The sequence below is a fragment of the Halichoerus grypus genome, chromosome 1 (genome assembly GCF_964656455.1).
Source record: "Halichoerus grypus chromosome 1, mHalGry1.hap1.1, whole genome shotgun sequence".
Classification (NCBI taxonomy): domain Eukaryota; kingdom Metazoa; phylum Chordata; class Mammalia; order Carnivora; family Phocidae; genus Halichoerus; species Halichoerus grypus.
Genome location: NC_135712.1, coordinates 29,221,225 through 29,242,309, shown reverse-complemented (window position 1 = coordinate 29,242,309; position 21,085 = coordinate 29,221,225). Strand labels below are relative to the sequence as shown.

Genomic DNA, 21,085 nt, shown 5'->3' with positions numbered 1-21,085 from the left:
GAATCCTGCCATGGTGAACATGTACATCAATACTGTGGGGACAAGGATAGTAGGAAAACCTCTTCAGTTATGAGAACACGGAACTAAGAAAAGCATATTAAATAGACTAAGAAAAATACTGCTGGAGTCTATCATCTTCAAAAAAACCCATCAAGTCATGATGTGGAATGGAGATATTTGTGATATAACAGACAAACCAAGACATATGATGGTAAAATTAAAATGTAGAGTCAGATTTTCCTCATGCTGTTATTGTACATATGCTAGAGCTTCACTTCTGTCAATATATTCTTGGGGTTGAATTTCCAGTGATATGTAGAATCTTAGATACAATAAATGAAAATGGACTTTTTTTCTCTTCCCAAATAAAAATAAATTTAAGAGAAAGAGAAAAATCATTGAAAGTCATGATGACTTCTATCTTCTATGACCATATGCCTCATTATAGAGTTTTCAGCCACTGAACCCCATCTAAAGAATTGTATAAAAGGAATCTCAACCACTCTGTAAATATATATGTATATATAAGAAATTATCAATCAACTTCTAAGGCAGATACTTGTCTCATTTTTTTTTTCATTTTTATTGTCTAATGAAATGATTGTGTTTTTTCTTTGCTTAGGTGATGTGATTCCAAACTAAGTTTCATTCAAACTAATTTTCATTTTTAAAAAAGTGCATCTTGCACCTTTTAGACATTCTAACATTTATGTAAAATATAATCTGAAATACACAATAAACAGATATTTGAATACATAAACTTTTTTTTTTTTAAAGATTTTATTTATTTATTTGACAGAGACACAGCAAGAGAGGGAACACAAGCAGGGGGAGTGGGAGAGGGAGAAGCAGGCTTCCTGCGGAGCAGGGAGCCCGATGCGGGGCTCGATCCCAGGACCCTGGGACCATGACCCGAGCTGAAGGCAGACGCTTATCGATTGAGCCACCCAGGTGCCCCTTGAATACATAAACTTTTAAAACATTTCTTAGCAGACCAATATTTTCAAGTTTAAAAGATTATAAACTGAAATCAAAATTTATTTTTCTTACCTTTCTGGATATGTAAGTGACTGTAACATGATACGCTGGATTTTGTATCTGCCTGTGATAAATTGCCAGTGTGAGCTCTGAGAATATGCCAAACCAATGCTTGAAATATTTACAACATCATTTAAAAATTGAGCAAGAATCTTGACTTCTTGGAGCTCATTAAATGATCTGTTCTTCCTAAAGAGAGAATTTAATATGCTCAGTGTATTAGTAAAATATAATTTAACTCTAAAGTCAATGTAATGTTAACAATGCAGGATAGAAAGAATAAACTTAAAGGAAAAAGGCCAAACAATAACATATTTGTTAAAGTATTTATTTATTTATTTATTTATTTTTTAAGATTTTATTTATTTATTTGACAGAGAGAGACACAGTGAAAGAGGGAACACAAGCAAGGGGGAGTGGGAGAGGGAGAAGCAGGCTTCCCGCAGAGCAGAGAGCCCGATATGGGACTCGATCCCAGGACCCTGGGACCATGACCTGAGCCAAAGGCAGTTGCTTAACAACTGAGCCACCCAGGCGCCCTGTTAAAGTATTTATTAAAATAATTTAAAATACAACCCAGCAATTGCACTACTAGGTATTTACCCAAAGGATACAAACATAGTGATCCAAAGGGGCACTTGTACCCCAATGTTTATAGCAACAATGTCCACAATAGCCAAACTATGGAAAAAGCCCAGATGTCCATCAACAGATGAATGGATAAAGAAGATGTGGTGTGTGTGTGTATATATATATGTAATATATTATACACACACACACACACACACACACACACACACACAATGGAATATTACTCAGCCATCAAAAAAAATTAAATCTGACCTTTTGCAATGACATGGATAGAACTAGAGGGTATCATGCAAAGCGAAATAAGTCAATCACAGAAAGACAATCATCATATGATCTCACTCATATGTGGAATTTAAGAAACAAAACAGAGGATCATAGGGGAAGGGAGGGAAAAATAAAATAAGACGAAATCAGAGAGGGAGACAAACCATAAGAGACTCTTAACTACAGGAAACAAACTGAGGGTTGCTGAGGGGGAGGGGGTAACTGGGTGATGGACATTAAGGAGGGCACGTGATGTAATGAGCACTGGGTGTTATATGCAACTGATGAATCACTGAACTTTACCTCTAAACTAATAATATACTAATTAATTAATTAATTGAATTTAAATAAAATAAAAATTTTTTAAAACTAATTTAAAATAAGTTAAAACAAAATAAAAAAAATAATACATGCGTCTCCATACAAAATTATTTGGGGATACTTTTTGAGAAAAATGTGGGACATCTTGTCTTTCTGACTTGGGTATCTAGATTGTACATTTAAGATAAGAGAAGTCCTAGGTGCCTGGGTGGCTCAGTTGGTTAAGCGACTGCCTTCGACTCAGGTCATGATCCTGGAGTCCCGGGATTGAGTCCCGTGTCAGGCTCCCTGCTCAGCGGGGAGTCTGCTTCTCCCTCTGACCCTCCCCCTTCTCATGCTCTCTCTCTCATCCTCTCTCTCAAATAAATAAATAAAATCTTAAAAAAAAAAAGATTAGAGAAGTCCCCTTGTGCTTCTTTTTTTAGACACCTGAACAACTATCATAGTTCCCTGAATGGGCTGGATACTCAAATAATAATTCTTCATTGTTCTGTGCCATTTTACCAAATATTTGTGAATTAAAGGAATAATTATAAAAGCCTCAGATTCAAAAGGAAAAAATAAAGGTAGAATTTAATAAGTACAATTTTCTGAGCATTTACAGTGCATCCAGAACTGTAATAAAGTTTGACATACTTGACCTTATTTAACTATCTTAACAACTCCCTTTATTAGGTACTATTAGTATTGCCATTAACCGATGAGAAAACTGAATATCAGAGCATGTAAGAGCCTTTCCTAAGCTAGTGAATGCAAAGCCAGAACGCAAACACAGTCATGTCAATGTTCTTCATCACTCTACTCAAATTCCTCATCCTTGTTTGCCAGAAGTATGGGGGCCTGGAGTCAGTTAGATCAATATGGATCTGCTTAACTACAAAGGGAACTCCAAAGAAGGAAAAGGAGGAGGAGGAGCAGGATAAGCAAGAGGAGGAGGAAAGAAAAGAGGGAGAGTGGAAGGAAGGGGGAGAGGAGAGGAGGAAGCAAGGGAAGAAGAGAGAAGAGAAGAAAAAGGAAGAGGAGAGAAAGAAAAAAAACATCTATTGTACTGGGGCACGTGGGTGGCTCAGTCAGTTAAGCCTCTGACTCTTGATTTCAGTTCAGGTCATGATCTCAAGGTCACGGGATCGAGCCCTGTGTGGGGCTCCACGCTCAGCAGAGTCTGCCTGAGATTCTCTCTTTCCCTCTGCTCCTGGTCTCACTCTCTCCCTCTCTCTCTCTCAAATAAATAAACAAATCTTTAAAAAAAATCTGTTGTACTAATTTCCTCCTTCAAGGCAGCAATGATTTGCTTGAGCAAAGGCAACAATCACACGTAGAACAGATGAAGAGTATGTTCAACACTTGTGCCATCTTACATTTATTCCCACCTTTTCCTCCTCTTGAGTCTTCAAAACAGCTAGGCCCAAAAAAAGGTTGTCATCACACTCCTCAAAGCCCATTTCTGCTCCTTCCAGGCACTATTACTACCTCCTCTTTCACGGAATATAGCATCAATGATCATATCTCTAATTTCTATCCAGGACCTTACCTGGGGTTTCTCAGAGATACTTCAAAGTCAGTATGTCCAGATGGGAATGTGCTATCTTTCCCTACAATTTCACACCCACTTTAATGATTTCGAATACCAACTGTTTGCTCATGACCACCAAATCTCTGCCTCTAGCTGAACTCTGTCTGCTGAGATGCAGACATACATATTGACTGTTATTCATCATGTCTACTTGGATCTCTCAAGGACGTCTGCAGCTCAGTAGGTTCAAATCTAAATGACATCTTCCCCAAAAACCATCTCTCACCAAAAAACAAAAGGAAACAAAACCCAACAGTTTACAAATTTCTTTATCATTTTAAATGGCTCTACCACCTATTACCCAAGCCAGACAATTAGGATTCATCCCCTCTTTTAACTCCTACTTCCAATCCATCATAAATTCCTACTGACTATACCTATGAAATATCCTGAACCTGCTTTGAATCCATCCTCAGTTTCCATCTCCACTGCAAGCACTCAGGACACCATTGTTCCTTGCCTATATTCTTACAACAACATCCTGTCTTGTCCCTCATCAACCCACTGTGATCAAATTGTTTTTCCGAAATAAAGATCCAATCCCAGCTCCAACCAGACTGCCCCAACTAAAACACTTTAGTGGTTTTCATTTGCCCAGTGAGTAAAATAAAATCCTAGAAATGCCCTGTAAGTTCTAGTTCTTACAGAATCTAGGGGTTTACTACCTCTCTCAAAGCTCTCTTGCTTTCCCTGCCTCCATTCTGACATTATAAAATTCCTTCAGTTCCTAAAATGGGCTATGTTCCCTTCTCCTTCAGGATCTATGCATTTATTGACCCTTCTGCCTGGAATATAGCAAAGCAGATGAATTCCTGCTCCTCATTTAGGTCTCAACTAATATGAAATGTCCTTAGGGAAACTTTTAATGACCTCACTATCCCCTATTTTATGTTTCCATACACACTATAATTTGCTTCAAGACATTTTTCAGATTTTATTTATACATTTTTATTTATTTTTGATTACTGTTATAGCCTTCATTAAGCTGTAACTTTAATGAGGGTAGGACCATGTCTATTTTTCTCATCACAGTATCCTCAGCACTTAGCACAGTCCCTAGCTCAATGCAGAAACACATTAAAAATTGTCTGAATAGAGGAATGATGAACATTATCATTTTATTTGTATTATGTATTTGTAAAGTCTATCGGCTGCACTGGACAGAAATTATGTAAAGACAGCAATCTAATTTGTCCAGAACTGTATCCCTAATTTCTAGTACAGTTACTGGCCTATAGAAGCTTTCAAGATATTATATTGAATGATTAAATTGGTTCCTCTCCATGACCTCCTGGCTCAGTAAATGGCACCATAACTTAAATGTTTGCCTTGAAACTGGTTTCTTTCCTTCAGTTTCATATATTTAATTTATCATAAAAACACATCTATTCTAAGTCCTAAAAACAAAACAAAACAATACAAAACAAAAAACATTTCCATGAATTTAGTCCAGGCCTCCATCATCTCTCACAGAAATTATTACAACAGTCACCTCTTTGGACTTGTGCCACTCTAATCTCTCCATTATTCATCCTCTGAGGGAACCAGAATGTCCAAAATTGATACCTCCTGTTTAAATTCCTATATTGATGTATTAATATATTTGGCATCGTATTATAATGTGTGAGTAATTTTAAGTGACATAAAAAATTATTACATTGTAACATTCAGTATAAAAATCAGGATAAGATCCTAATTTTGCTAAGTGAAAAAAAATAATGCACAGGGGTATGTACAAGAAGAAAGAGGAAGGAAATGAGGAGGTAGAGGAAGAGAAGGAGACATAGCTGTAGACCAAATAGTAAATGTGAACATGCCTGGATGATGTAATTATATATGATTCTCATTTTCTACTGTATGACACATTTTTCTAGAGTGAGCAAATATTCCTTTTCAATTTTGAAAAGGGAAACAAAAGGTCATTTAAAAGTCTCTGGCTTCCCTAGTTTCTGAAACAGTTCAAATCCCGAAGCATGACCAAAGCTATTAGCAAAGAATTATTTAATAGAAAAACAATAAAGCCTATGGCCAGGCTTAAATGGACAGATTTGCCATGAATATATCATCCATGTTTTATATTCCTTCATGAAAAATGCACGAAGTCAAGTATGTGGATAAAATGCATCAATATTTCACGGTGTTCTGCATAGACAAGGATGTTTATAAAGGAAATCAAGAATCACAATTGCATTGCCTTCCGAACAAGTTGGAAACAACTTCTCTCGTACTATAGTCTTTGTGCTGTTACTGAACTCTGGTGCTTTCCTATTTCCATGCCTTTGAAAGCACTCTCTCTCCACGCCTTGACTGCAGTCTCTCTCCTTCAAATGCTTCCTTGCTTCTTCCTCTGTACATCCACAGCACGTAAGTATTCTGCTACTACAGAACTTATTACTCAGAGCTATAAATATGCATTAGTCTCCTCCAGTTTTCTGTGACTTCCTTGAGAACAATAACAGTGCTATTTTATCTTGAATACCCATTATTTGGTGAAATGCCTGAATAAGTTCCGTTGGTGCTGAATAACACTGTTGAATAAGTGGATTCAAAAACCTAAGAAAGCATGTGTCTTATAAAAATAAATAATGGATCATACATATATGTGTGTTATATGTATGCACATATATACACTATTTTAAGTGATTTACAGCAATAAACTATTATAAAATAACTATTATTATAACACTGTCAATCAGTGCTCAAAATTAAGTGGCAAGAACTTAAGTTGCTCTTAATAAAATACGGGCCTTGGGGTGCCTGGGTGGCTCAGTCATTAAGCGTCTGCCTTCGGCTCGGGTCATGATCCCAGAGTCCTGGGATCGAGCCCCGCATCGGGCTCCTTGCTCCGCGGGAAGACTGCTTCTCCCTCTCCCACTCCCCCTGATTGTGTTCCCTCTCTCGCTGTGTCTCTCTCTGTCAAATAAATAAATAAAATCTTTAAAAAAATATATGGGCCTTGATGTAAATGAAGAATTTGAAGAATCTGAAATCCTAATTTGATTTATTTAATATTCTTCTTTGGGTGACTGAGGGGAAGTTGAAGAAAGGGAAAAAAACAAAAAGAATTGATGCTCACTCATCACCAGTTCTATCCAACTACTAAATTACCTGCAATGCCTTTAATCATTTTAAGAAAATTAAAATTTTAAGGATCTAATATTAAAAAATTTGTTTATCTCAATGTTTAAAAAATTTTTCCTGACTTATAACTCAGAACATTATTTCCAAGAATGGCCTTAGTATCCCATGGTGAAGTAGTCTTTATGTCACTTCAGTACATAGGTTCTCAATATTTTATCATAATATACTTCTTTTACTATTATTTTTCTCTGTGGATTTCAAGGTTTTAAAGATTTATCTACAAAACAAACTTCATTTATTTTGAGATATGGCTACTTTTTATATTTTAATATCATTTTAGATTTTAAACAAAGGTTCATAATAATCCTGTAAAATTACATACATCACTTCCATTGTTTGCAATGCTGATGTGCAAATATATAAGCATGCAGAGACTTTTCCCTGGTTCGCTTTAGTGGTTGAACAAGTTTGGACATCACGATGTATGCAAGTCTGAAGCCCATCACGCATCAGATTTAGTCAATTCAGGTACTGTAACCACCTAGACTATGACAATGGTAAAAACTGGATATATCAACTATGCTTCCTGAAATTCTAAAGAGGTCATCAGTAATCAGTCTAAACTTAAACCAAATTGTTCTGAGTCCAGGCACAATAAAATAAAGTGTATCTTTTATTTCATCACTAGACATGGTACCAGTGAGCATTTTGAAAAGTCACATTATTTAATAGATTTCTAGAAGTCTAGCACAGCAGGTTAGAAACTACAATTTTAATAGTAGCATACACCTTCATACCATTCTTTTGTTTAACAGGAAATGAATTTCTTAGTTTGAGAATTTATTAAATACACAAATATGCATTCAACAAATTCAAGCTGAGAACATTCTTTGAGATGATTAGATAACTTAAAAAATATGTATATATACCTACACATACATATATACACAAAGTGTTAAATAGAAGATTAAGTAAAAACAAAACACTCTTCTATTATTTGAGGAATTTGTGGCTGGGAGTGGTTCTCTGGAATACTGAAATTGTGTCACTCTACTGACAGAAGTTGTTAGACATTTATTCACATCACTGTGAACACAATGTTGCCTGAAAACCAGAGAGAATTAGAAGGCAAGTAGTTTGAGAAGAAGAACACTGGAATGAGAGTTAGAATGAGAGGGAAAAAAAAGTTTCCCCTAATGTTTGTAGTTCCTAGGTGTGTATGACATAAACAAGTTAGTCGACTTCGTATTTAGCATCTTCCTCCATAGAATGAATGAATTAGAATATACACCTGAGATTCTTTTAATATTTAACATTTTAAGGTTCAATGGATAGAAAAATTACACCATTTGTATTATATTCCAAAGTAGATGCTCAAGAAAACAAACATTTAATTTATGAAAGAAAAAAAATACTAACTTATACTTACTCATAGAGCCTTGGCTCTTCAACCATTCCAAGCTGGTTTAATAATTTAAATGTAATATAGCCATCCTCTATAGTTTTATCCAGAACAGTTATAGTGAGAACAAAATAATAGGCTGTAAAATAAAAATATAGAATGCAATTCACATTATTATTTTTTTCCTTATTTTTGGTGCCTATGCAGATACACATATATGTATATATGTACACAATCTAGGCACATATTATATATGCACATAATATTGAGAGCCACTCATTAGGTACATGGGTAATATATTTTACTTTTTGTCAATTTTTAACTAGACCTGAAAATGAGGAATGAAAAAGCCTGCCAGAAAGTCATAGGTATGGTGAAAAGTTGGCCAAATAATTAGAGAATACTAACTGGTCTGCAAACCAAGAAATTTCAGAATTTAGGTCAATGAAACAATTTTTCTTTTTCAATAGCACAACTAAAGTAAATATGATAAGGTTCCTTAATTATCTGATGAATAGTCCTAGGTAAAATTGCTTGACAAATATAATTCCCAATTTCACTGGTTGTTTAGGAATGCCTGTAAAATTAAGTATTTCTATAATGCCAAGCTCATAATAGTTTTTATTCAAAATGCCCCAGCTAAAAATCAATATAATAAATCTTCCAGAGGCAAGGATGCTGAACTAATCACTATACTCAATATAGTCTGAGCTATACAGCAAGTTCTGTCTCCCTGTGAGGTTTTTTTTGTTTTGTTTTGTTTTGTTTTTAAGCACAAGAAGAATTTATTAGGGAATATGCAGTTCAAATAATTACTGAGGTCCAGAGAACAAGGCTCTGCCAGAAACCCCACCACAGCCCAGAACTGCTTCAAGATCCCACTACTCCCACCTGCAAACAAGAGCTAGAAGATTAGCTGAGAAAACAAGTTTGAGATACTTTCATTTCTATGATGGGAAGATGTTGATGCATCTGGAGGGGAAATACCCAGACAGGGGCGCCTGGGTGGCTCAGTCGTTAAGCGTCTGCCTTCAGCTCAGGTCATGATCCCAGGGTCCTGGGATCGAGTCCCGCATTGGGCTCCCTGCTCTGCGGGAAGCCTGCTTCTCCCTCTCCCACTCCCCCTGCTTGTGTTCCCTCTCTCGCCGTGTCTCTCTCTGTCAAATAAATAAATAAAATCTTAAAAAAAAAAAAAAAAAGAAAAGAAAAAGAAATACCCAGACAGAGGGAAGATTTAAATTCGCAGCAAAGAGATATTTTTAAGTGCTCACTAGGTCTACCCCTTTTACCACTTAACATCAATATCCACTTTTCCTCCTATACTTCAAGTATGATGCCCTTATGACTTAGATGCCCATCCCCCAGTCCCAAGACCAGCCAAGTGGATACATTTTGCTGCAACCCAGTGTAAGGTGATGCCCATTCTTTTAGTTCTATGCCAATCCTGTTGTGATACTGTAACTTACGGACTAGAACATGCAGTCCATCTCCATCAGAGGTAGACACTAGTCCCTGTACTGTGAACCATCTCTTAGAAGAAAATGTATAAAAAAACAGAACATGGAATATGAAATTTTCTTATGAGAAATACATGTACTAAAATCATGCATGCTGGCTGTTAAATGTTGCTACTAAACAGACAAGAGTAGTAACTTCTTGTTTTATTCCTGATGCTGAGTACTACCTCAAATAAGGTAATGTATTTATCACCGGACCTCATCAATTTCTCGCACAAGAGAGTTAAGGACCACTTCTTACTTTGAAGTGACTGCTCAGCTTTAGACAAAATACTTTGTTCCACCTCACCCAAAAAAGCAGATGTTCAGACTTTCTCAGATGACTTCTGGTAGCATGACATATTGAGATGTTACAGAATAAGCCCAACTCTTGCTACAAGTACATGGAAATGATGAGTGTACAATCCATAAATTAAATATAAAACCAAGCTCAGATGAAGGTAGGAAAAATATTAGGAAGCAGAAATGAAGAGAAAGTAAAGGCAAAACTTAAGATAGACTGAAGCTCTGGATCCCTGCAGGACTTGAGAACTGGATGTAGGGAGACTGAGGCTGCAGTGTCAACTTCCATGCACAGGAGACAAGATGCTAAGTGACAGAGCTGAAATGAAAGTCCCTGCACAGAGCCAGAGACCTTAATTCTCTGCTCTGTCATTCAAAGAGGAACTTGGAAAATTCTTCCTACTGGTTGTCTATGAGTCTTAGATGGGGGGATAAATTTTCCAAGACTAAATAAAACTCTAGGTAACATGGAAATTTTTTTAAAGATTTTATTTATTTATTTGAGAGAGAGAGAGAGAAACAAGTGGACTCTGCCCTGAGCATGGAGCCGGTCGCGGGGCTCAATCTCAGAACCCTGAGATCATGACCTGAGAGGAAATCAAGAGTCCCATGCTTAACTGACTGAGCCACCCAAGTGCCCTGGTAAGATGGAATTTAAATTAGCACTCATCACTTGGTGAAGAACCCCCCAAATTATATTAAAAATGCTCCAAGACTATGCTACATAAATTCTGGAAAAAAACAAAATCCAACTTGCTCTGAAGAGAGAATTTTGAAGAACTGACTACTGAGAGTTTTCTATATTTAAAGAATACATGAGTTTTTATTTTGAAATAGCACGAATATCTTTCTTTAATTTTTAAGAGACTTAAACTGACCATTGAGACTAGAAAATGATAATAATAAATCATGAATAAATAGATTAATTAATTAATTAATTCAACCAGAAGAAAACTATAGATTATCTGCAGGAAACAATTACACTAACAATAAATGAAAAAAGAAATTTATCTGAAAAGAAAATTAGTATCTTCAAAGTGCTGAGTGAAAATACTCTCAATGTAGAATTCTATCTTGAATTAAATTTGCATTCCAGAGTAAGGAAAAGATAAAGGCATTTTCAAGGAAAGAAACAAACTGAGAGAGACCAGAAGTGAAAAGTCACTAAGGATATATTTTAGTAAGATAGGAGTTAAACTCAGAAGGAAAAAGTGGGGGAGGGAAAAGAGAACAAGGTAAAAGGTAGAAAACTAAAATTGGTAAATATGGTGAGCATTTGTTGTAATGATAACATTCATAATAAATACTGATTGTTAAGTAACATGTGAAATAAAATACTACAGAACATAATATTTAAGACAGAAAAGAAAACACAGGTTCAAAGGCTCTATGAGACAAATTGTTGTGATAGAATTGGATAAAATTGGGAGTCAAAATGCAAGTTTATGCATAAAGCAAAAAGAAGCAAGTCACCAGGAAAATATGAAAATCCTGACCTTTATACATCTAAGAAATCACAGCCTCAGAATACATAAAACTAAAATCTAAACAATGTGGCTGCCTGCTTGAAATAAAAGATTTAAATAGGACTCAAATTCCAACATAATAAACAAAATGTCCAGGATGTGATTGAAAATTGCCCATTATACCAAGAACAAAGACAACCACAACTTTGGTGAGAAAGAACAATGAAATGATGCCAACACTGAGATGAATCAGATGCTGGGATTATCTGACAAGGATTTCAAAGAAGCCATCATAAAAATGCTTCAAAGTCAGTTAGAGCCTCTTGAAAAAAAATGAATAGAAAGATCTGAGCAAAGAAATAGGAGCTGTAAAAGAAAACAAAATAGAAATTACATAAATGAAAGCTACAGTAAAATATATAAAACTCACTGCATGTGCCTGATGGTAGAGTGGATGATAGAGGATAGAAATTAGTGAAATTGAAGACAGATCAATTGGCCACTCAATCTCAGCAACAGAGAGAAAAGAGACTGAGGAGGGAGAAAATGAACAGGGCTCAGATACCTGTGTGACTATAACAAAAATATAATATCTGTGTTATCACGTCAGGAAGAGAGAAAAGAAAGTGGGGCTAAAGAATATTCAAAGAAATAATGGCAAAGGACTCTCTAAATTTGGTGAAGAAAACAAATATGCAGATTCAAGAAGCTGAGTGAACCTGAAACAGGATAAACCTAAACAAATCTCACCAAGTCATATCATAATTAAACTTCAGAAAACGAAAAACAAAGACAAAAAATTGAAAGCAGCCCAAGACAAATGATGCATTATCTATGGGAGAACACCAATTTGAGTCACAATGCATTTTTTATCTGAAACTATGGAGGCCAGCATTTTTCACACATTATGTGGCACATTTTTCAAAGGCCAAAAGAAAGAGTTCAGCTCTGAACCTTATATCCAGCAAAACTATCCTTTGAGAATAAAGGAGAAATAAAGGCACTCTAAGACAAAGAAAAACTTAAAGAATTTCTTATTAGCAGACTCAATCTCTTAAATATTGTACGAAGGGATTTCTTCCAACAGAAAGAAATTGAAATCATCTTGACGCATCAAAAACAAAGAGGTAAAAATGGGAAGGGAAGACATCTGCATTCATACAATAGATTATCCTTTTCCTCATGAATTTTATATATTTGATGATTGAGACCAAAATTATTACACAATCTGCTACTCAATGAGATTTTAAAGCGGAGAATGTAAAGAAACCTAAATGCAAGTCAAGTTCTCACACTTCACAGAAAATGTTGATATTAGGAAACTGAAACATCATATGTGCTTACTGTAATTGTGGCAGACCTCCCCAAATATGTCCATGTCCTAATCTCTGGAACCTGTGAATATGTTACCTTAAGTGGCAAAGCATAATTAAGATCTCAAATGGAATTAAAATTGTTAATCAGCTGCCCTTAAAATAGGAAGATTATATGATTTACACAAGTGGGAGCAATGCAGTCACAAGGATTGTAATCACAAAGCCTTAAAAGAAGAAGAGGAAGACAGAAGAGAATCATAAAAAGAGATGTGATGCAGAAAGAAGGGTTGAAGAGATGCAGTGGGTGTGAGTGAAGACTCAAGCCACCATTGGGGAAGAAGAGGCCGAAAGCCAAGGAATGCAAACAGCCTCTGGAAGTTCAAAAAGTCAAGGAAACAGATTCTCCCCTGGACCCTCCAGAAATACAGTCCTGCTGACACCTTGATTTTTGCAGTGACACCTGTGTCAGTCTTCTGACCTACAGGACTGTAAAGATAATAGATTTTTGCTTTTTTAAGCCACTAAGTTTGTGGTAATTTGTTATGTTAGTGACAGAAAAATAAATACATATCTTGATGTGAAGAATGGGATGCTCTTGTAACAAATACCTAAAAATGAGGAAAAGGTTTTGAAATTGACAATGAACAGAAGCTGAAAGAATTTTGAGGAGCATGATAAAAAAAAAAACACCTAGATTACCTTGAACACATTGTTAGTGGAAATGTAGATGGTAACAACTCTGCTGGTGAGGCCTCAGAAGGAAGGGTCATGTTACTGGAAACTGGTAGAAAAAGAATACTTGCTATATAGCCACAGAAAGCCTAACAAAATTATGTCCTATGAAATTATATGGAAAGCAAAAGTTGTAAATAAAGAAATTGGACATCTAGCTGAGGGAATTTCTGTGCTAACAAGGCTTCAAAGTGTGGCCTTGTTTCTTATTGGTGTTTATGGTGAAATGTGAGAGGAAAAATGTAAATTGAGATAAAAGTGTTAAGCAAAAACAAACCTGGACCTAATGTCTTGAAAAATCCTTATCCTATCAAGTTTGCAAAAGATACTAAAACTAAGAGATTCACCGTCAGGAAATCATGCTCTAGAGAAAAATCTAGCAGTGTGGCTTGACAACCTTTTGCCTTTGATAGAGCAAAGAGTCAGAGAATTTGGTAACACAAAAGTCTCTTTGGAAAGATTAAGTATGTGGTTCTTAGATTCCCTCAGCCACCTCAGCAGAAGCCCAAAATAGAGATAGGATTATCTACAAAAAATATTTGGAAGTACCTCTTGTCTAATGGAATGAATCTCTGACATATATGGACATCAACAAGGTTTTTGACAATGTTGTAGCATAAACTCTGTCAGCTTGGATGGAAGGAGACGGAGTACAAAATGAAAGAATGTTGTTGGACCCCCAAAATTTTTCAGGCAAGGAACAGGCTGTTAAAACTATTCAGCTGTAAGCATAAGTTACCATTTTTACAAAAATAAAAAAGAAGAAAGAAAGAAGAAAAAAGATGACTCTGAGAAGCTAGAACATGGAGTCATGAACCCACAGAGCAGACCCCAGGAGGAATAAACCACAGGGAATTATTCCCAACCTTGAAACCAAATGGAATTTGCCTCATTGGACTATAAAATTGCTTCAGACCATTGACTCCATTTTCCTTTCATTTTTTTCCCTTTTGAACAGGAATGTCTATGACTAGTATCCTATGCCTGTCTCACCAACGTATTTTGGGAACAAATAACTTGATTCTTGAGTTTCATAGACTCACAAATGAAGGTAATTGTGCCTATGGGTAGATTCTACCTAGAGCCTTACCCAAATCTGATTTAGATTTGGAATTGAATGATATGATTTGGAATATTTTATCCGATGACATTAGATGAGATTTTTTACTTTGAGTTGATGTTGTAATGAGTTGATGATGTTGGAGACCAACAGAATCTTATTGACATATATTGAACACTGCACCCAACAAAAACAGAATACACATTTATTTCAAATGCCTATGAAATATTCATGCAGATAAACTATATCCTGGACTATTAAAAAAAATTCAACAAATTTAAAAGAATTGAAATTTTTTTTTAAAGATTTTATTTATTTATTTGACAGAGAGATAGAGCTAGACAGCACAAGTGGAGGGAATGGCAGAAGGAGAGAGAGAAGCAGTCTCTGCACCGAGCAGGGAGCTAGACGCGGGGCTCGATCCCAGGCCCCTGGGGTCATGACCTGAGCTGAAGGCAGATGCTCAACCATCTGAGCCACCCAGGTGCCCCAAAAGAATTGAAATTATATAGAATTTGTTTTCTAAACATAATGACTCTAAATAATATAATCAACAATAGAAATCAATAATAGAAGGACAACAGGAAAATCTCTAAATACATGGAATTAAACAACATGCTTGTAAATAACCCATGGTCAAAAAACCTACAGGTAACAAACAATGCTTTCTTCTAAGATCGGGAGTAAGACAAGATGTCTGTTCCCCCCATTCTTATTTAACATAGTACTGGAAGCTCTAGCCACTGAAATAAGTCAAGAAAAAGAAATAAAAGGCATACAGATTAGAAAGGAAGAAGTAAAAGTTTCTCTCTATTTGTAGATGATATCATTGTTACATAGAAAACTCTAAGAAATCTATTTTAAAAATCCAAGAAATAATAAGTGAATTCAGTGAGGCTCCAGGAAACAAGCTCAATACAAAATATTCAATCCTATTTCTACCTTCTAACACAGACATGGGGATATAAAATTTTTAAAATATCATTTACCATCACTCAAAAAAATTTTAAAAAATAATTATTTAGGTATACATGTAACAAAAGATACACAGGGCCTATATGCTGAAAATTACAAAATACTGATGAAAGAAATCAAAGAATCAAAGTAAATGTAGAGACATAACATGTCTATGAATCAGAAGACAACATAGTAAAGATGTCAGTTCTCCCCAAGTCTATCTATAGGTTTAATTCAATTCCTATCAAAATCCCAGCCAAAGTTTTGTAGACATAGACAACCTTATTTTAAATTTTTATTGAAAGGCAAATACCCTAGAATATCTAAAATAATCATGACAAAGAAGAATGAAGAAGAAATACTCATTCTACCTGATATTAAGGCTATAGTATTAGCTATAGTAATTAATAATGTGTGGTATTGGAAAAGGGATAAGCAGATAAATAACAGGATAGAGAATGGAATCTAGACAAAACAGAAATATGCCTAAACAAATATGCTTAACTGATTTTTGATAAAGGTACAAAAGCATTTCAATAAAGCAAAGATAGCCCTTTCAACAAATCGTGCTCAAGCAAACGGACATCCATAGGCAAAAAAAATATATATATATACCTCAACCTAAACCCCACATATTATATGAAAACTAAATCAATAATGAATTACAGACTTAAAGGTAACACATCAAACTATTAAGATTTTATGTGGGAAAAAATCTTCAGGACCTAAACTCAGCAAAGAGTTCTCAGAAATGAAAAAAAATGTTCTATGAAAAGAAAAATAATAAATTAGATCTCATTAAAAGTGCCCTTTTTTGCCCTTGCAAAAGTCCTTGTAAAGAAGATGAAAAGATAGTCAGATTATAGACTGGGAGAAAATATTTGCAAACCAAGTATTCAGCAAGGACTACTATAAAAATATATGAAGAAAACTCTCAAAACCCAACACTTCAAAAAAATGCAGTTGGAACATGGGCAAAAGACATGAACACACATTTCACCAAAGAGGATATACAGAAAAGATATTCATTATCATAAGTCATCAGGGCAACAAAGATTAAAACCACAATAAGGTATCACTATCCACCTGTTAGAATGAATAATTTTTTTTAAATGATGACAACAGCAATTGCTAGTAAGAAATCAGAGAAATTGGATCACTCATACTTTGCTGGGGGAATTGCAAAATGGTATAGCACACTGAAAAGCACTTTGTCAATTTCTTATAAGACTGATTAGCTTCCGACCCAGCAATTGCTTTCCTAGGCCTTTATAAAAGAGAAATAAAAACTTAAAATCACATAAAAACTTGTATATAAATATTCATAGCAGCTTTATTCATAATAGCCAAAAACTAAAAATATCCCTGATGTCCTTCAAGAGATGAACAATTAAACAAACTAAAAAATCAAGTCCTTATTTGAATTTGGCTCTAACAAATTTCAGAGTTCCTTGAAATTACATGATGGAATTGGACTGGGTACGAAGAACATTTTGGAGAAAATATAAATTAGTATGTAAAACCAATCATTTGTCATTTGTTGAAAATGTTAACTTACCACAGAATGGACTTGTGCCAGTAGTATCCAAAAACACAGTGGTCTCTTCTCTCTTTTCTTTTAAAACATCTTTCCATAGCTCAGCTTGATAACCTAAGATTTGAGAAAGAAAACATTAGAAACAAGGGGCGCCTGGGTGGCTCAGTCGTTAAGCGTCTGCCTTCGGCTCGGGTCATGATCCCAGAGTCCTGGGATCGCGCCCCACATGAAGCCCTACATCGAGCTCCCTGCTCAGTGGAGAGCCTGCTTCTCCCTCCCGCTCTGCTACTCTCCCTGCTTGTACTCTCTCCCTCTCTCTCTCTCTCTGTGTCAAGTAAGTGAATAAAATCTTAAAAAAAAAAAAGAAGAAAAGAAAACATTAGAAACCAGATTTCCATCAAATAGCACACAAAGCTTTCAAATCACTAAAGGAACTAAAGAATCAATGCATTATAATAATAATTGTAATAACAATTTATGATTTTTATAACTTAAAAACCACTTTTCCAATAATTTTATATTCTATTCATTTTAATTACATAATAAATCAAATCCAAGATTCACAAACAAATCCCCCCCTGGAAATCTTACCAGAGCTGAGCATACTCTATATGGCTACAATCCATTTGTAGCAGTTTTTATTATTATTTCATAAATTCAGAATTTTACTTGTATCTCCAGCAGAATAAAATGATTAGATAAAACAAACACAAAATTTAGTTCCATGAGTACAGCTCCCAATTCTCCTACATATACACATTCATACAGATATACTATACGTGTGTATACATTAAAAATGTGTCATATAGATAGCATCTATATATACTATATATTACATATATAATATATATATTCCAGATACATACATTATTAGTACATTTGAAATATTATCACACACACATGCATATATTTGAAATGCTTCCTACTTTATGTATTTGTCTGTTCCCACATTGCTACCTCCAAATTCGAAATTTGAATGTATAGAAAGAACACTGAATTGAGAATTAAGAAGTTTAACTCTAGTTCTCACTTGTGTCCTTACATAATCCTTCTGTTCCCACTGGGTCACAATTTTCTCATTTATATGGAAAAGCAATGAGACCAGAAAAGCAATCCCCAACATGAGGTCTGGAGAAAAAGAATCCCACAAGACGTCTTCTGGACAGAAGGGGTCTATGAGAAAATAGGTCTGGCCAAGCCGGCAGATTGCCTGCCTCCCCCAGAAATTCTCTACGCATGTTAGTACAAATCTCCTGCCGAAGAAAACTACAGAAAGTGGTTTACTTCAGTCGTTGTAATCGCTTCCCATTTCATTGAGCCCCTTTGGCCTTGGAAACATTTCTAGCAGATCCTGATCATGACACTGATAAGATGTTATATGCTCATGACATGCTTGGGATCTGGTGATCTCTTTGGAAAATCCTGAGCAAAAAACAGCCTCTGAGATTCTTTCAGCTCTACCGTTCTATTTTTATGTGGATTCTTTTTTCCTCTGTAATTTCCTACAGACAGGCTGTTGTTATTGAAAGTTGCAATACTTAACTGCTCTTGCCAAGCTTTATCGATTTGGAAGGTGTGAACCATGTATGATTCATGCCTACTTGCTAATAGCAAATGAAAAGCTAACTATGTTTTACACCTCTCCACTTGCTCCTAAGACTTTCCATAAAAATAAAAACCTTCAGTGCCACTAAGAATGCACAAGTCTCAAAAAAAAGAATGCACAGTCTCTTTCTTTAGTGGAAATACAGATGGATGATAGATAGTGAGCCTCCTTTACAAAACAAGAACAAGGGTCATCATGAGACCACCAAATTTGCACATAGTGAGCACAGTTGGTTAAAATCCATTGAGCAGTTGATTAAATTCTTTTCACTAAACACCTTAAAAATATTTAGTAGGAAATAAACTATTTCCTCTGGTTGTTCCACAGGTAATTTTTCCATAAAATGCTTAACACGTTCCCAAGTAAATATGAAATCTTCCAGCAAAAATACTAACAATTATGTTATTCATTTTCCACAAAAAATTAGAGTAATTACAACAGTCTCACTTACCTAGCCTAGGACACGATTTTTCATTGAAGTTGTCACAGTCTACACATGAACCAGCTTTGAAATCTTCATATGAAGGACAAGGAAATGATATAAAATTGCAGTTTGTTTCCAAAGAGGCCATGAACAAGTAAACCGCTCTCTGGTGGTCGCATTTAATAAATTGAATTCCTAAAGTGTTAAAAATCAAGCAAAAGAACTGTAGATGTATTAAACCAAGTTCAAGTAAATTAGAGAAAAATTAAAGGTTAAGTTCTATCAATACTATGACCTTGCGAATGTTAAAGTGTTGACTACAATGCAAAGTTTTATCTCGAGCAATTAAATAAGTAGTACCATTGAAAATTTAAATTTAGTATGCTTTTATATGAGATTTATAAGAATTTTTTCTGAAGTAATAATTACCACAGGGGAAAAAATGTTTAATTTCAATAATTTGACAAACTCTACAAACACGGTGCTACCATACTTAATAACTATGTGCACATCTTTCCCTTCTAATCCCGCACCCCTAACATTTCTGCTTAATGTCAGAGAGGACTATGAAACCAGGTAACATTAAAGCTTTATCATGTCCCTTTCTTTCCCCAACTCCTCACATCCTTATAACCTTTGACCAAACTTCTCTAGCTGTAGTGGCCTTTCACTGTGTGTTACTTGACCAGTTGTCACTGTAGACCTCAAAACATCGAATTCTTCTGACTCTGAAGTGAGCCAAATTCCACACCTGGAGCAGCTGCTCGGCTATTTATGTAATAACCAAGTGCAAGAGATTATGAATCTGTGCTTGTACAATATTAGAGTGATGGTAAAGATTAAATCCCGAGCCCAAACTCATGTTACATGATACTTTGGCCATCTGTGCTTCTTCACTGACTTAGCACTTCTCCTAATGTTTAAAATGATGAAATAAAGCTGTTGAAACTAATGTAATGGATCCCACCATGACCAAATGGGATATCTACTGGTAAACTCTATGAACTGAGAAAAATCCAATTCAACCATTTTTTGCCAATCACTCTCCTGAATAATGAGCAAGGGTGATCAAAATCTTACCCACAGATTAAGAAGGAAAAAAGTAAAGTAAATTTGATTTTCTTTCATCATTTGAATCATATGTAATTCATTCAAAATTACTACTGGTATACCTGAAAGAATGGATTTAGGACAGCCAGGTTGCGTTTTTCCTCCATTTGGATAAAAATCTATATGCCCCAAGGGTTCTTTAATGCCTAAACCTAAGAAGAAAAACACTCAAAAATCACAAAGTGAATATAATCAGGTCAACAACACTTTTACAAAATAAAATCTATAAATTCTATTGAAAGTGACTCTTAAAATTTGAATTGAAAATAAAAGAAATGCTATTTTTAAAAAGATACATTTTTCTGGTATTAATGCCTCAAATTAATTCCTCATGAAAATTATATGTCATTAATTTAACATATTTACTAGTCACCAATTTACTATGGGCCCATCACAGTTCTTTGTGCTACAAATATATAAGTAAAAAAGAAAAACAGAGCAAAACACCTTTTTGTAGTGGAAATTACATCCGAGTGGAGGAAGGCATAATAAACAAGTAAAAATATAGTATGTCAGATAATAATAATGCTGTAGAGAAAACACAAGTAGCGTAAGAGGGCGGTAAGTGCTTAGTCAGGGTGGTAGGTTGGTTGTACTTTTAAGTAGTTTGGTTAGGGAATTATCCATTGAGGTGGTAGAGTCAAGCAATGACGTGAAGGATGTGAGTGAGATGAGTGAGACAGGCAAGTAGAAAATTATGTGAGCATACCTAAGTATTCAAAGAAGCCAGGTTAGCAGGAGTATAATGGGTAAGAGGGAGCACCAGAGGAAATGAAGCCAAGTCATATAGGACCTTTTAGGCCAGTTT

The 21,085-nt window shown here is 35.2% G+C and overlaps 1 protein-coding gene across 2 annotated transcripts in view; it reads right to left on the bottom strand.

Moving 5' to 3' along the window:
- The window catches only part of LIPI (lipase I), a 68,717-nt gene that overhangs the window by 9,823 nt on the left and 37,809 nt on the right, over positions 1 to 21,085 (bottom strand). The window contains exons 5-9 of one of the 2 annotated variants that reach the window (XM_078059997.1): positions 20,340 to 20,429; positions 19,195 to 19,362; positions 17,159 to 17,251; positions 8,298 to 8,409; positions 1,051 to 1,227 (exon numbers count right to left, since the gene is read on the bottom strand). In XM_078059997.1, the coding sequence (XP_077916123.1) occupies positions 1,051 to 1,227; positions 8,298 to 8,409; positions 17,159 to 17,251; positions 19,195 to 19,362; positions 20,340 to 20,429 (640 nt within the window). The remainder of the gene's footprint in view (positions 1 to 1,050; positions 1,228 to 8,297; positions 8,410 to 17,158; positions 17,252 to 19,194; positions 19,363 to 20,339; positions 20,430 to 21,085) is intronic. The other variant, XM_078060000.1, reaches the window with a different exon arrangement.